Source organism: Salarias fasciatus, chromosome 16 (assembly GCF_902148845.1).
Source record: "Salarias fasciatus chromosome 16, fSalaFa1.1, whole genome shotgun sequence".
Classification (NCBI taxonomy): Eukaryota; Metazoa; Chordata; class Actinopteri; order Blenniiformes; family Blenniidae; genus Salarias; species Salarias fasciatus.
This window is the reverse complement of record NC_043760.1, coordinates 22357425-22374094: the sequence shown is the minus strand read 5'-3', so window position 1 is coordinate 22374094 and position 16670 is coordinate 22357425. Positions and strand designations below refer to the sequence as shown.

The 16670-nt window shown below is 42.3% G+C and overlaps 1 protein-coding gene across 1 annotated transcript in view; it reads left to right on the top strand.

The window, feature by feature from the left end:
* The first annotated feature begins 2234 nt into the window (after positions 1-2234).
* LOC115403191 (potassium voltage-gated channel subfamily H member 7-like) overlaps positions 2235-16670 on the top strand; it is a 39215-nt gene continuing 24779 nt past the window's right edge. The window contains exons 1-3 of the mRNA XM_030112023.1: positions 2235-2457; positions 2780-3010; positions 16418-16573. Of these exons, the coding sequence (XP_029967883.1) occupies positions 2382-2457; positions 2780-3010; positions 16418-16573 (463 nt within the window). The 5' untranslated portion in view covers positions 2235-2381. The remainder of the gene's footprint in view (positions 2458-2779; positions 3011-16417; positions 16574-16670) is intronic.

Sequence of the window (16670 nt, the reverse complement as noted above, 5' to 3'; positions counted from 1 at the left end):
CCAAAGACTTTACATGAAGAGTATGAAAACAATCATTTTTAATGGTTTTCTTTTTCCACATTTATTAGGAAGGTTGTTATATGATTAGAATGTATGACCTTGACTATTGCTTCTCACGTGTTTGAAGTGTGTGAATACCTCTCCAGGCTCCACTGGGACGCGCTAACTGCAGTGTTCGGTCCTGCTCTCTTAACCTTGGCTGTCCATGCGTCAAACTGCCACCATGCAATCCACCGACTGAGCACACCAACATGCACCGTGTCCAGATTTCTCCTCTGACCTGATTCTATTATCCTTTTTAGCATCACGGAGAGAAACTTTGGGAGGAACTGGTAGTCGCATGCCTGAAAACACTGAAAAGTCCCCGATACCCCGTACAAGCTGTCCTGGCCATGTTACAGTAACAAAATTAGCTGATGTGACTCACCAATAAAAAAAAATATTAACACAGCAACACAACACCCACATAATATTAAACTGTAGTTTTCACACCTGTTCTACAAAATGTATTGACGCAGTTAGTGAGCAAGCTCAGAAAAGAAAATCGCTGTTTTTCTCTCACTGCAGTACCAATTCTGCTCTTAAGCTCATGTTTCTATCTCTTTGTTACAAATTTAAAAGATGTGAACATGTGGATTTACTCACAGATTACTCTTGTTTTAGTACAAATTACAGTGCAGTTTTAGCCAAGTTTCTAAATCATGATCAGGCTGTAAGGTGGTGTGTTTGCTGCCAATGATCTTCTGTTTCAGTCCAGTCTCGGGGTGCTTTCTATGGGGAGTTTGCATGTTCTCCCTATCCGCACTACAGTTTGCTCTGGGTTTAGTTCTCCTTTAAAAAAAAAATGCACATTAGGCAATTTGCCATCCCTAAATTGAGTGAAGGTGGGGATGTGAGTGTGTGTGTGTGTGTGTGTGTGTGGCTGCCCATCTCTCTCTGTAAAAGACTGACGACCTGTTCAAGGTGTACCCTGCTTTTTACCCATAGTCAGCTGGGATCGGCTCCAGCCCCCATGACAATAAGTCAGGTGAAGCGGTGGACTATAGAACAGGGGTGATAAAGTCTTATTTCAGGGGCCGCACACGGCCCCATTTCAGCTCAGTCATAATAACCTCCAAATGCCAGCAACTCCAATGCCTTCCTGCATTTTTAGTGGAAAGTAAAACCAGAAAACTTTCAATGCAATCAAATCTATTATGAACACGCTGAGGGTTTCACAAGAAAACAAAAAAGAAAGTGCGATCTATAAGCATACCTGCTATTGAGGGCTTTTTTTTTTATCCCTCCAAGACTAATATGGAAAAAGAACAAGTGGATTTCTGCAGACTTTATCGTACATTCTTCCCTGCTGCATCACTGATCGATTGGCTGGAAGTGTTCTTAGGTTCTTTGGTTCAGCGATGCTCTCCAAAGTTGAGTTATGACCTTTTTCCATCCATCTTTAATATCTCTCTGTGTAACTTGGAATCTGGGATTTGGATGCTATTGTAGCTTATCGGCTCCACTCTTGGAGTAGTTTGGAGGTTTGTTACATCCTTCTTTGTCCCTTGGTGAAATAATTGACACTCCTGTTAAACATGCAATGCTTGAGGAAAAGTGTCAGACTTGAACTTTGCAAGTTTTTCTTTTCTTTTTTCTTTTAATGCACACATCTAAGTTACCAGTCATGAGTTGCTGTGCCAACTGACGAGGGTTCGTGCGCAAATATTTCCCTAATTCTGGCGAAAGGACAAGGCATTCATTGCATCATGCGACCATCTCAAGTAATAGAGTCATCTTTCTTCTCCAAAATAAGTGAGGATAATGCGATTTCGGCCTGTTTTACGATGCGTATCTCTTCTGCGGGGGGAATGTTTTCGCCCTCATGATCGGTCGGACTCGTCCGTACCGGAGGCGGAGGGGCGCTGAGCCGAGCCGAGCCGAGCCGAGCCCGCCGGGAGGAGCGACGTCACTCCCGTCGGCGCATTAACCAGTGTCCACGGCGCGCGCGCTGCGCTGCGCTCCCAACACACCGCGACAGAGGACGTCAGGGATCGCATCCATCCTCCACGCGAGATGCTCGGCGAACCGGATCCAGCGGTCCTCCCCGATTCCGCGCGTTTCGGCGAGGAGGCATCCACATGCGCGGGCATACAGACGGGATAAACAACTCCTCGGCGAAGTAGGAAGGTCATTTAAAAGTAGGGGAAAGAGAGCGCGAGAGAGAGAGAGAGAGAGAGACAGAGAGGGAGTGCGTGCGCGTGTGCGTCCGCGTCGAGCATGGTCCGTGGTAAAGAGAGCATCACCCAGAGCCAACATTTGTAACTTCGGGATCTACTTGCAAAGGCGCTTTTCTTTCTTTTTTTCTGGACGTCTTGGGGATTTTGTGCGCGTGTTCAAACATGCCTGTGAGAAGAGGTCACGTTGCGCCACAGAACACCTTCCTGGGGATGATCATTCGGAAATTCGAGGGTCAAAGTAAGTGTGTCCAAATCCTGCAACAAGAACACCACAAAGTGTATGCAGTGAAAAAAAAAACTGTTATGAAAATAAGATTGAGCGAATTTAAGTTTATTTTATGTTTAAATTGTTCCCACCAACAAAACATTTATTTTAAACCGCAAGTCAAACCTCACTGTAGTGCTTTAGTTAGATTCTCTCAACTGAATAATGAGGCTGAGGCAGCAAAACTTAATCAACTTGATTGTTGTGGGAAGCTGTGGAGCACACTGGTAAGACTGTGGATGAGGTCAACCTCGGCTGGCACTGAGCAAATATGTGTTTTTCCTTCACCCCACAGACCGGAAATTTGTGATAGCCAATGCCCGGGTGGAGAACTGTGCGATCATATACTGCAACGACGGCTTCTGTGAGATGACGGGCTTCTCAAGACCAGACATCATGCAGAAGCCGTGCACCTGTGACTTTTTGCACGGCGACCTGACGGACCAAGAGGCCATCAGCCAGGTGGCGCAGGCTGTGGTCGGCTCTGAGGAGCGCAAGGTGGAGATCACCTACTACCGCAAGGATGGTAAGTTACCGACCTGGCGCCGGAGTGTGGCTGTCACAGCGAGCCCGTAAGCTGAGAGGCGTCTTTTGTGACGTGTTGCTCCTGTGAGAGCACCTGCTGCAGCTCCTCACTGTACCCGCCTCATGATGCGGCCTGTCAGTGGGTTACTAACCACCCCGAGTCGGTTACATGATGTACAGATCAAACATTACCCCTGATAGAAGAAAACAGTCAGCGCTGTCAGTTCTAAAATTACCTCTCCCTCTGAATTTATGCTCAGATCTTCCCTGTGCTGCGTAGAACTGAACAGGCACCTCTGATCCTCTTCATACATCTGGAGGGTTTGCATTTTGATACGTCGGAAACGAGAATTTGTCAAACAAAAAAGATTATCCTCAGAATAATAAATGGTTGCTGCATATCTATAGTGAAACGCTCATGCATTACATGCAGTGTCTTTTTTTTTTCTATCTCTCTGCAGTGTGTTTACTGCCTCATGAAATAAGTTTTTGGTTGTGTTGTTTTTCTTGCGGTTGCATGCACGGAATACATAGTATAGTCACTGGCTCTGTATTTACATTATTTTCTCATTTTGACATTATTAACTGCAACACCAGAATTATTCGCACATTTTTCACATCTGCAGATTTACAGTAAGGGACAATTGTGTATCATTATCAAGCATCATGTAATAAACAACAAAACAGCACATCTCAAATCATTGTGTGATTTCTTAACGGCAAGGGAAAAAGGGATAAAGACAGTTAATCTGCTTCCCTGTGACATTCACTACCATACAGTAAATACTTGTGCTTTTCACATAAAATGTGCATTTGAAGCTCAGTGGTGCATTTAATGCGAGCGTGGAGCAAATTGTGTACAGTAGCTTTCAGTGAATGAAGCCGGTGACCTTTCGAAAGGTGTTGTGCGTGCGATAGGTTACAGCCCCGCATGAAGCGCTCTCTGGTGTTTGTCATTCAGGTTTTGATCAGTCCCAGTCTTTTTTTGCATGAATGGCGCACAGCGATGACAGCAATCCCGAGGCAGAGAGAATTAATGTGATGTTACCACTCAGTGGTATAAATCCCCGGATTGACCACCTCCTGCCATGCTCTCGCATGAGCTTTTTACAGTCTGCATGACATAGCTGCACCGAGTCAGTCCAAAGGTATTCCTCATGTAAAGCCGCGCATTAAAAAGCACAGTTTTCAAAAAAAAAAAGTGCACCAGTGATCACAGTCAGTGGGTGTTTGTGTGTTACTTTTATATCCTCTACCTTGAAATTACTTCCAAAATATACACAAGATGAACACGCATACTGTATATATGGAGCTTAAGCTTGAAAAAAAAGAGGTAATATTTTATTTAATCATAAGGAGCCAGGGCTTAAATTTTTAATTGTGAGTTTGATTAGATTCTAGGCCATGAATACATGTTTAATCTGCCATCAGCAGCCATCAACCTTGTGTTTTTCTTTCTTTCCCTGTTTTTGGCTAATCAAGAGCCATCCAAGAGCCAGCTGCGGCACAGCGAAAATAGATTGTTGCAGAAACCTGCAAGACAATTGCACATTGTCCTCTGGGGTCCGATTGTGCGAGCTTGACTTGTGACGGGCTGTCGGCATTCGATGCAACTTCAAGCAGTCTTCCCCATTTTTGCCCCATTTCACATGCATGTTCGGCGCAACATTTAAATATCACGCGGCCCGTAATGTCTGAACCGTGGCAGGCGGGAGCCACAGAAACCTTCAAGTATAATCGTTTCTCCCAGTCTTTTCACAATCCTCCCTGGTGTGCATCACGGCTTCAAGACACAACTCTTAATACTCCTCAGAGGAATTTATAGTGAGCGTGTGTGCTCATGAATAAAGATGTCAGGGCTGACAGTGCGGTGACTGGGAATGAGCAGCTTACAGAGTAAATGCATTAAACTGGTATGGAGGACACAATTCACATGCTCCCTCTGCTATAGGGGGATGAAAGATTCATACCATCCTTGAGAGCGATGGCCCTATTGATTCAAGACGGTCTACAAATTGAGGTTGATGGGTGGGAAGAGGATGTATTCCATGTCTCTTCTCCTAACTGTATTTTCAAGTTATCAGTTGTAATGCAAATCGCCGCTAATCCTTTGTGCTAAAGCTCTTTCGTGTTCCGAGCAGCAACCGTCACGTCGCATAAAATAAACAAACCTTCATTCAGATGAGTTGCTTTTTAGTTCTTGTTGCTTTCACATTGGTACAGATATTTAGTAAGATTTTTCTTTACGTATAACCTATTCATCTTAGGTCACTGAAACAACATTTTTTTTTATAAAAGTGACATTTTATTTCACATATTTCACCTTTTGGTTCAGCCCATCACAACTTGTTTATGCCTGTTGGAGTTTCAAGCAGATGAAAATATCTCAATGGATGAAGGGCTGCACACTGACCCAAAAACAATCTGAAGATTCACCTTGAACCCCGGCGTCTCGGGGAACTGAAGTGTGACAGGGTGTTGTTTGTTTTCCTCCTCCGTCAACAACCAGACAGCCGGGAATCTTGAAAAAGTAAGATTTGGATTTTCAGGGAGCCGTGTGACATCGGGAGCAACAAAGCTTTGGCTCTTTTCACTAAAAAGGGAAAAGTTAAGCAGCTTATGTGTATGCTTGGAAATTAAAAGTAGTGGAACAATGGCGGCCATGGGAGCACAGCAAAGGCCTTTAGCACGAGGACATTCACTTTTAATTTTGGTGGTTCTCTTGTATGCGAACAGCCAAGACGGGCTGCGAGAGGAGATACCACACACGCCGCCGTCTTCCAGCTGCGATACATAATCAATGAGATAAATGCTTTCCCTTAGCTGGCTTTGTGAGGCTATCCTATTCCAAGGGGTGTAATAATACTTTGTACCTGAATGAGTCTTAACAAAAGGAAGCTGACACCATGGAGCAGAGAGAAGTTAAATGGATAATGGCTACATAACAGCAGCAGCTTAGCTAGCCGTACTGAATGATCTGAGACATGTGGTATGCGTGGGTGCAGGGTTTCATAGGTGACTCCCCACCGAGGGGACCGAGGGGCCATACAACCCCCGCCGAGGGTACGGCGGTAAAGGAGAGAGGGAGCAGGGGACACAGAGTGCCGGCGGTACACAAGGTGTGCTGCAGGGCCGGGCTCCAAAAGAGCACATCCATTTTTCATCACGCTCAGCCGTCTTTGGTGTCTCGCTGTATGAGGTGAAGAGTGTTTTTCTCATCTGGTTTCAGCTGCTGGATTGGAGTCAGCTTGTCCAAGCAGACGTATCAAACTGCAGCGTGGATTAAATACCATGAACATGCTATCATAGTACCTCATTACTGACAATGTTGTGCATTATTATAATGAATGTACGCCAGTGTTGCTGCCTGTTAACACAATATGAATCCAGCAGACCTTAGCTGTTACACTACTAGTTTTAATCTGCATTAGATATATTAAGTCATTGACAAACACATTTTTCTTCGTGGATGTTTGCTTATCTGTAATCAAACTTTACTGTTACATTCCACGTGGTTTTATCTGTGCTAAGTTTAAATAAAGTAAAGGTCACAATCAGAAGTATCACGAATTGATGAATATGAACACAAATACAGTTCTGTTTCGAGCCGGAGCTGCTAGTTAGCCCTGATGGCTCAGCAGACACTGATTGAAGATGAAATTAGTCCGGGCTGTGTGGCTTACAGTCTCGCTGAGGCGAGATATTGCCACAAGGCCCAAGGACTCTAAACAAAGGGTTAGCTTGCATGGCCTCTCTCTACATGCCCCAGTCCTGACGGGCTGTGCCCCAGTAATGTTGTGTATTGGCTTAAGCATAATAGCCCTAAAAGAGAAACATGTCAGGTTTCATTATACGAGACTGACTGCCAGGCACCAGTTGAAGGGCTATGTTTAAAAGCTGCACTTGTAGATGGTACATTGGCAGGAAGATACCCAAAGCAACAGCATTATTTAACATTCAACAGCACCAGATTTTTTTTTCTTACTAAAGATTGATATGAATTTGTAAGACAATGTATTTAAATGTAATAAAAGCTTGTTTTTTTCCCCCCCTCTGATAGAAACAAAGTAAACTATCCATTAACATGTCTTGGAACAGCGTTCCAAGAATCACTTGATTAAGCAGCGATGTTTTAATAATTGATGATGGAAATAGAATCTACAGTAATGAAATTTCCATCATGAAAAGGGAGCTACTCTTAATACTCTGTCCATTCATTCAAACAGGTGTAAATAACGGTTCTTGGCTCACACGGGGAAACACTGTGTGTACAGGTCGAGGAGTGAATGGACATGTGCGCCCTCACTGGTACTAACAGCTCCACTATCGCAGACGTTAACTGTGACTAGCAGCTTTCGGTCATGCCTGAATTGTTTAATGTTGTGCTTTGTATTGTGTTGAAGTCTCCAGTTGTACACACTTATTTTTATGAGATAATGCAAATGTAAAGACGAAGGTTGAGTCATCCGGAGACATCGCTGAAGGCGGACAGTAACGTAAGATGGCAAATGTACAGGAAAACACAAAAGGATTTGAAGGAATTATCATAAATATTCTGACAACATGTTCAATCACAGTGTTTTTCCAAATATTTAAAGCAACTTAAACATGCATGATCATTAAATTCACATGTACATGAAGGAAAACGCAGCATATATAATCATGTCCTTAAAGTCTAAAGTTGTGAGGATTAATGTAGATTATTGCAAAAGTAAAAAATATATTTTTGCCTCAGTCTATTGATGACTTCTTGACCTCTGGAACCAGTCGACGACTCATTTCTTCCACGCCTGAGCTGCTGCGCCGTTCCATCCTGCAGCAGTCTTCACTCCACGCCTGTTGGTGAATCTTTATGCCTTCAGTTTGGACTTGAGTAGGTGAAAAGCGGTCAGATGACTGAATCCACCATATAAATGCAACTCATGTCTTCTCCTTAAGAAGTTCTCAGGCTACTGTCTTATTTTTTTGGGGTCATCATTCGTTTGTATTCTGGAGCTCCGTCCTTTCAGTTCTTCTGCATTTGATCGGAGCTGAGGAGGAGGAGGAGGAGGAAGAGTAGCTCCATACACTTCACATTTTCTCCCTGTTACTTCTGTCAGCAGTCACTTCATCAGTACCAACCAGTGACCCACTTCCATTGGCAGCCATACATTCTATTCCATAACTCTGCCTCTCTCCGTCTCTGACAAATGATGAAGTGAGCTTTTTTTGAACCCTTCATTCTCCACCAGCTTCTGTTCCCATCACTCTGGTGATAGTTAATCTGGGTTTCATCTGTCCAAAATGCCAAGTTCCTGACTGAGCAGATCTTTTTATATGGCCACGAGCAGAATTTGGTCTGGATTTCTGTTCTGCTGAGTGGAATGGTGGTTTGCATCTTGGTGTTATAATGTAGTATTTACCTATAAGGGATACTGATGATAATACTAATAGGACAGTTTCACTGATTTCTCCTTCCTTTACTTTCCACTTGCAGCATCCATTATGTCTCCTGCAGTGGTAACACATACATTAGAGCTGACTAAAATACAGCAGGAAAATTGAGCTGTTTGGTCACCAGCTTTGGATGAAGGTCCTGTAGATCTGAACACAGCTCTACAGTGAGCCTGCGTTGCTTTTTGCATTACTACCCGTTTGTGGAAGTGGCAAAATTACATACAATATTATATATATATTAGTCAATAATATTTGCATCACTACTTCGAAATATGTCCAACGACTGACAACTGATCAAAGGTGGAGAGATTAAAAAAATCTTCCCCATTTATTCATCGAATGCTCCTTACCCGCAGTGGTGGTTGCTAAAGTTGAAGCATCCCAAATGCCAATATCCACTAGATAAAGAAAAGAATTGAAGAAATTCATCAGTATATATTTACATTGTCTACAAACAGTAAATTAAAGTAACAGGATTTAGAGCAGGTGTTATCAGATCAGCAGGAATTAAAATCCTTGTCCCATTCAGCTGCAGAAACAGATGATCCATGAATCCCTGTTTTCTGATGAAAGTTACTTGTGCTAAACAGAGTAAAGTCTTCGCTGCAGAGGCATCTTACACATTTACTTGCTGAGGAGAAGCATCTAAATAAGTTATAATAGGTGTAGCCAATGTAACTTGTTTCATATGTTTTCTGTGAATCATTAATGCTGAAGGTGAAGTTTTCGTGTGTAAAAACAGACACACTTTGCGTTGCGTGCACGGACGTGTTGGCTGATCTACTAAAGTGTTGCACCGGGGATCAAAGTAATACATACTGATGATTTAGTGCATTTGTCTTTTCTCATAAAATGTATGTTTACATGAAGGAATCATTTAGGATGCAAAATGTAATTCATAATTCAGAGCATCAGAATATGGTTGTGTGGTTTTAGATTATGTCTGTTTTTGTGTCTGAGAGGAATTTCCTCAGCTGGTTCAACACTAATTTCAGGACTTTCTTAGTTCTCTTAACCTTTTCTGAATGTATGAATCTTTTCTGTTTCTTGAGCCTGATACATCAGGCCCTCGGTACTCTCTTTCAGAACATGGCCACAGCACACGGCTGTTTTAGATTTGCCCCCAAAAATCTCTTCATCCATCTCTTGTCTCTGTATCGCTTCATCCGACAAGCGGCTGGAGTAGCACTGGAGAGGAGAGATCCCCATCACAGATCAGACAGACAATCACACACACACACACACACACACACACACACACACACACACTTTCAGACAATTCACGCTGACCTGTTCATCTCAAATGCATGTTTCTATTCCCCCCACCCACCCAAACACACACACCCTCCCCCCACACACTCACAGAAATCATAAAACAAACCAGAAACATTAGAATTTAGTCCTACAGTACATATGCCATAGTCTTTTTGTGTAAATTTATTACATTATAATTGTGGAACATATAATTTTAAGGAAAAAAAATCTAATTTGGCTTTGTAAGGACTTTGAAAGTTAACAGCTACCAAATGAAAACTTGACAGTTTTATCTCTTTCATTAGTTAAGAACTAGTGAGAGATAGAAAACACGCTGGACCTGGCAGTAGAAAGCAAATTATTTTTTTGAGTCTGTGAAAATGGAATAATTAGGACAATGAGAAAAAAGGCTGGCATTCCCAAACAATTATTGTGGTGAGGGTTTTTTTTTTATTGTTGTTAAATCCCTTGAATTGAAGTTAAAAGTGTCGACTTCAAGCAGATCTTGATGGTTTCATTATGAATCTCTCTGAGTTGCTGAACAAAGACAAAGCAACATCACGGTCCAAACTCTTTTTGGAAGCAATAGAATATGCATTTTCACATTCTTAATGTCGCTCTGTTTGTCTCATGAAGACGGTTAAAACATAAAAGTTTATACCTGCTGAAAGAATATATACAGTCATGCAAGCAGAGACAGATAAATAGCCTCATCAAACACTTCTCAGGTTAGATAACTGAATTCCTCACATCTGTGCAGATGTTGATGTGAGACGATGCAGTGGAAGATGTTTGCGTGACCCCAGTAAATCTACTGCAACCGGGAAACTAGATGTTTCAGGAATTGGGATTAGATGCGATCTTTGATCATATGATGGTTACTGGATGTTATTCAAAGCTACTTAAACGGCCGTATGAATCATAATTTGTGGAGAAATATGTTTGTTGTCATTGTGTAATTCCTGCTGTAGAAGACTTGAAGTCTGAAAGCATGCCTCACAGATCCTTCAAAGGAAATTACGTAGCCTCTAATCGATGGCGCGTCAGCTGAGAAGCCATGTCTGCCAAGGCAATCTGTTTCTCACCAGGGGTCTCAGTTGTAGAAAATACAGTAATTCTGCATTTATCCTTTATTATTATTATTATTATTATTACTGGAGATCATGTTTAAATGCAAACTTGATTGGTACATTTGGTGCAGACTGATGACTCTAAGAGTTGAGTCTAAATCTTCATTAATAATAAACAGTTGGTGCAAAAGCATCACACTGCTGTTTTTCCTCTCAGCATGAATAATTAGAGAATAAACTGTAAAAGTTGTTGTCCTGAGGATATTTTGAGGAAGCCAAAAAAAAAAAAAAGGAAAGAAAATCAGCCCTGGGCACTTCCAACAGTCAGAACCCCAATTTACTCTCAGTGGACTCCATGGCCTTTGCTGGAATCCGAAACGAAGATGAATAACGCAGTTGTTCTCAATCAATGGCTGCGGCCGCCATCCTTCAAGTCATGAGTGACTCTGCTGATCACATGGCTCGCTGCCACCGTTTTAGGTAAAGAAGTGAAAAGCCCTCCCTGTTCTACCAACAAAACCTTATTGTCGGCCGGCCCTTGAGCGCTGTGAGCATATACGTAGAAGTGCCAAAGCTGTTAAGGAAGGAATTATCAGATCATATTTCAGACTCTCTGCTCTGCCTCGGCTCAGTGTGAGATTGAGAAGAAGCCTCCCTTTGATCCATTTTGGTCGAGGTGACATTCAGCAGGAGGCCAGATGAGAAGGGACCCCCACAGCTTAGCCTTTCAGCATCACCATTGTTTCCCCATCTGTTAAGGTAAACTGCTGCCCAGAAATATTTCTGCTGAATGAACCGTCTCGTTTCCGCACGTGTCTTCTGTGGAATGTACATCACATCGCCGCTGCTATTCATAATTAATATTGTCTTCCATCTCATATGCCCGATCGTCATGTGTATTTTTTTTTTTTTTTTTGTTTCTGCTTTTCATCCTGCAAAAAGAAAAGACAAGTGTGGCCGTATACAAAGTTGGAAAATGTTAACGATCATTACATGAATAAATCATTTTTTTCTCCTTAAGAGTATAATTCAATCAATGCACACATGCAACAACACAAAAAAAAATACAGGTCACAATTTACTCAGAAATTTGTTCTGTCTTCCAAGACATCATGAAAGCAAAGATCATATCTCTCATTTGTTTCATAACAGTTGTTTTGATTTCTATCTTTTCCTTTCTTTGTTTTTACATAACTCAAACATCAATGTCACTTTTGTGTGCAATGAACGTGGTTAACAGTCTTTTCTCAAAGCATGAAGCTCCCAGATTCAAGTCCAGGTTGGGTTTGAAGGCCTGTCAGTGTGGAGTTTGCATGTTTTGTGCATTTTTGAGAGGTAACGGTTCACTTTAACATTTCAAATAAAGTGCATTCTGGCCTGATTGGTGAGTCTAAATCAAACTGTTCTGTCCCAGTGAGCTGGAACCTGCCAGTCTGTTGGACGTTCTGACTCAGTGTCAGGAGACTCCGTTATTATAAAAGCACAAATGGTTTCAAGCTGTTGTTGTTCTGCTGGGTCGAACAAGCATAAAACTATCAATGAGTTGATTTAAAGGCTGGTAAAAATCGCTTTTGAGACCCGGATGTTTGTCAGAGGGTTGAGTATCACTGCTCGAACATCAGCTGATGGCTCTTCATTCCATAGCTCTGATGTATGCGATGTTGAAGCTGATCAGACCACAAGTGTCAAACATGTGGCCTGTGGTGCAGAACTGGAGAGCGGCCGATCCGGTCAAAGGGATGATTTTATATTGCGTTAAAAAAATCGAGTTTATTTTTCAATTGCTACACTGGCGTGTGAGTGGAAATCGCCCAATTTTGGATTATTCAGAAACAAAAGTGAAGAATAAATTCTTTCATTCACTTAACAACAGCGATAATGTGAAAAATAAACAGCTGCCCTCCTCTCACAGCCGCCGCAACGACAAAAAGGAAAACCCTCACAAACAGTCTCTCATTATTCTTTTGTCCCAAATGCCTCTGATTGGCTGGCAAATCAATCGAGGCTCCGATCGGCTTACAGGTGATCTACATCTCTCCTCTAATGGAGCCGAGGAACACCCAGCTGTCCAACTCCACAAAAACAATCAAACATTCCAGAAACATTCCAGAACAATTTCATTTAATCCCATAAAGATATATATTCAGTGCAACAAACTTGGAGCACCAACATTGCAACGCAGCACCTTCCATTCACCAAAACAGCAACACTGATTCAAAGAAAAACCAGACAAGTGGCTTCATGGCATCAGTAGAATAGATGTTTAGTTGATCTGGAATTTATTTGAATCAAACGAACAGATCAATAAACACGAAACTGAAACCTTGAAGTAATTACAGCAAGATGAACGCGGGTAACCTTATTACTAACAATATTATATAAATGTGAGCGTTTGTGTGAAACATGCACGCTGAAGGATGCAGAGATCTGCATCGGACAAGCTTTTGCCAACATAAGTCTGAAGAGAATTACTGCAGCAAAGAGGATTTCAAAGCACACTTAAAAAAGATAGTTGCCATATGTGTTGTGCAAAGTGCATTAAGCATATTTAGAACATCTGTATGTATAGAAAAATGTACTCCTTGACACTGAGACGACGCGTCACATTTTGTGCTTGCTCTTTATGGAATTGAGGTTCAGTGCGGCCGCATGTGGAAATGGAAAGAGACTGACGCCCTCGATTTTAACTGATGTATGAAAGTTCCATAAAAGTTTAATCAGCCAAGTGAAAACCGCACACTACTATGTAAACATCATGCAGGTTTGTGGCAGGGAAACCCAGATGCTCTGATTAAAACCAAAAAAAAAAAAAAGGAAAAAGAAAAACTATTTTTAATTTATATACTCACTGCTGTAGCGAACTTAAGTGATTCATATTTAATGGACAGTTCATTGCTGTACTCAGAGGGGCTTAGATCACCGGGTGAACTGATGGCTAAGTGGTTAGGGTGCATCACACGCCGGTGTAATGCCCTCAGCTGCTGAGTCGCTGGTTTGCCTCCTGACGAGTCGTAACTTTGCCGCATGTTATTACCCTGCTCTCTTCCCGTGACTGTCCTTTGGAGCGCTTGCACAACCGCCTAATAAAGGTCAAGTAAATTTAAACCTTTTTTTTTGTTTTTTTCATTCCTAAAAATTTGAGGTCATATTGTTGCAGTCCTGGACATTCTTTTCAGTCTCATGTTCTAAAATCTGAACGTTTTATGAATTTGAGTCATATTTTAGTTTTTTCTTAACAATGCAGAAGGGCTCAGTGGCATGAATTACTCCTACATAAATATTTGCACTGTGAAACTTAAAGCTTGTATGCAGACTTCCTCCATTTTCTTCCCATAATTGGCCTCAGAAGCTTCCTCGTTTCATTTCCAGAAACGTGCCAACGCTTACCCCATATTACTTTTCCATATCCGTGTGAGAAACCTGAAACAGAAGACCGCTGCCGATAGTGTGGGTGAAGTTCTGCAAATATAATTGGACTTGGTGTGCAAAAATAAATAGGACGCAAGATTAGCCTTAAAAAAGAAATTAGCATTTTGTATTCAGTATCGAACATACTGCAATACCTGGTTTGGATGTGTTTTCTTGAGTTGAGTGTGGATTGTTCAGTGATTGTGATTGTTTTTTCTGACACAGCTAACTTGTATTTTTCTTTCCCACCATTTATTGGGGAAGATGTTCATTCATTTGGTTGTGTGCATCCCTGGTGTGGATACTCTTGTTTATTTTCAGGCATAAAAAAAATCATTTGCGCATCACTTTATGCTATTGTTGAAGTTCTTTTAAGTAGACTATAGCAATGCGGATCTTTCCTTCATGTCAGGGAGCTTTTATTTGTACTTTTGTGCATGTCTGTGAAGTGCTGTGGCGTGAGTCTATAAACACAGTATGATAAACTTACCCGGCCATATGAACTTGGAAATAATTTGGCTTGAACATAATCTCATTCTTTTGGAGTATTTTAGAGTAATTCATAAAAAAAGAAATATCAGAATCACTATTTTTCCAGGAACCAAAGTGAGGCTTCATAAAGAACTATTCTCATTTATTCAGGATTTATCAAAGAAAAAAACCTAAATAGATTGAGGTTGATTCATAATAACTCATGTCATTCACTTCCTTTGCTTCCTCCCTGTGATAAGCGCGGCGTTTAATCAGTCAGATCAAAGTCAGCGCCATAAAACGTTCCCTTTTACCGAAGGGACGGCGTAAAATTAGGTGAAGGATTTCTGGGAAACGCAGGAAAGTGCTTTTTATGAAAAGGGGATTTTGTGGTGAAGGACTGACATTCCCTCTGCTCTCTAAGCACCTCTCTCCTACTTTACAGTGAAACATAACCAGGCAGCTTGACGCCGGGGAGGATGAGGATGTAGTCTGCACCTGCTGGTCTTATTATCTGCATCCTTCACATGCAGCTCTCTGTAACAGTATCTTTCTTTTTCTTTTTCAAATCTCGTCAGTTCCCTCGACAAATCAAATCCTACCTGTTCTCAAATCCTGATCATTTGCTTGTTTTTCCACCCTATTGAAATCACATGATTATATTATCAGTGGCGATGGTCCAACATCACTTCTGGGAGTTTTTGATGCAGAAATCCTTCCAACAGAACTCTGGCATGTCGAAGCAGACCGAGCTTGTTATATTTAGTTAGACAGCGAGTCTCCTGCTAATGAATGCTGCTGGCAGGGTGTCTGTGAGCCCTGAGGAGATTATAGTGAACACTGGTAATATGTGTCCTCTGTGAGTAGCAGCGGCGCGGCGAGCCAGACGGAACCACAGACCTGCACACAGACACAAAGATGAAGATTTTTTTTTTTTTTTTTTTTCATGAGATTTAAGGAAATGTAGGTGTGAAAAAAAAAAAATGTTTATAAGTCAGAAAAGTTTGAGAAAATGCTGTCGCGGCTGTCCTACTGGAGATGGTCACTGATACAGTTTGTCACCTGTGCTGCGCAGTGGCGGCTCTGTAGTTTGGAGTCCAGCGGGGAGACTTTTATTGGCGGGCAGCGAGCGCCTGTGGGCATCACTAGCTTTTGCTAACACAGCTATAAACCAGTGCAGTTGAGGAATTGTTATTTTCCCGAGTTTCTGCTCCAGCGGTCTCCACAGAGCTGATTTTTAGCGGTTTTTCCGACACGGCCTCTCAAACCGGCTCCGATCGGCGCTGCACGCTCTATTTGACCGCGCCGTCCACACTAGACCAGACCGTGGCTCAACAGCGTCGGCCGGCCGGCCTAGTCATTTTTTATACGACATGCTGCTCATTAGAATACACATGGAATATGGCACAAGCGGGCACGCAACACACACGAACACACACGCGCACAAAGTTATTCAACCTCCAGGCATACTTATTTTATCTCGCCTGTTTTATTTGTTCTGACATGCAAGCGCTGACCTTTAAATCGTTTAGCTTCGCCTCAGTTTTTTCAGCATTCATGCGAAATCAGAGGAAAGTGTTTGAGTCTTCTTCCTTTTTTTAATTAACATCCCAAATAACGGCCTCAGTGCCGGCTTATCTGATGCTGATAGTGCTCCCTGATACACCGCCGTCACACAGACTGTTAACCTTTTCAGAGATGATAAGCAGAAGGACGTTGCGCGGTTGTGCAGCTTTTTCTGGCCGCTCACAACTCTGCGTCTTTTCCAGGGTCCGACTTTCAGTGCAACATCCACGTGATCCCGGTGAAGAATGAAGAGGGCGTGGTGATGATGTTTATCTTGAATTTCGACTACGTTGTGGACGACGGAAGCGACAACTCCGCCGAGAAGATAAGCCCGACGTCCCCGACAAAGTCGGATCAAAGTGAGTATTGGACTTCCTGCCGCAAAGTCGATGCCAAAACACGTCTTTTATTTTGAGAGGGCAGAAGAGGCGGTGCGGCGGGGGCTACACTTGTCCT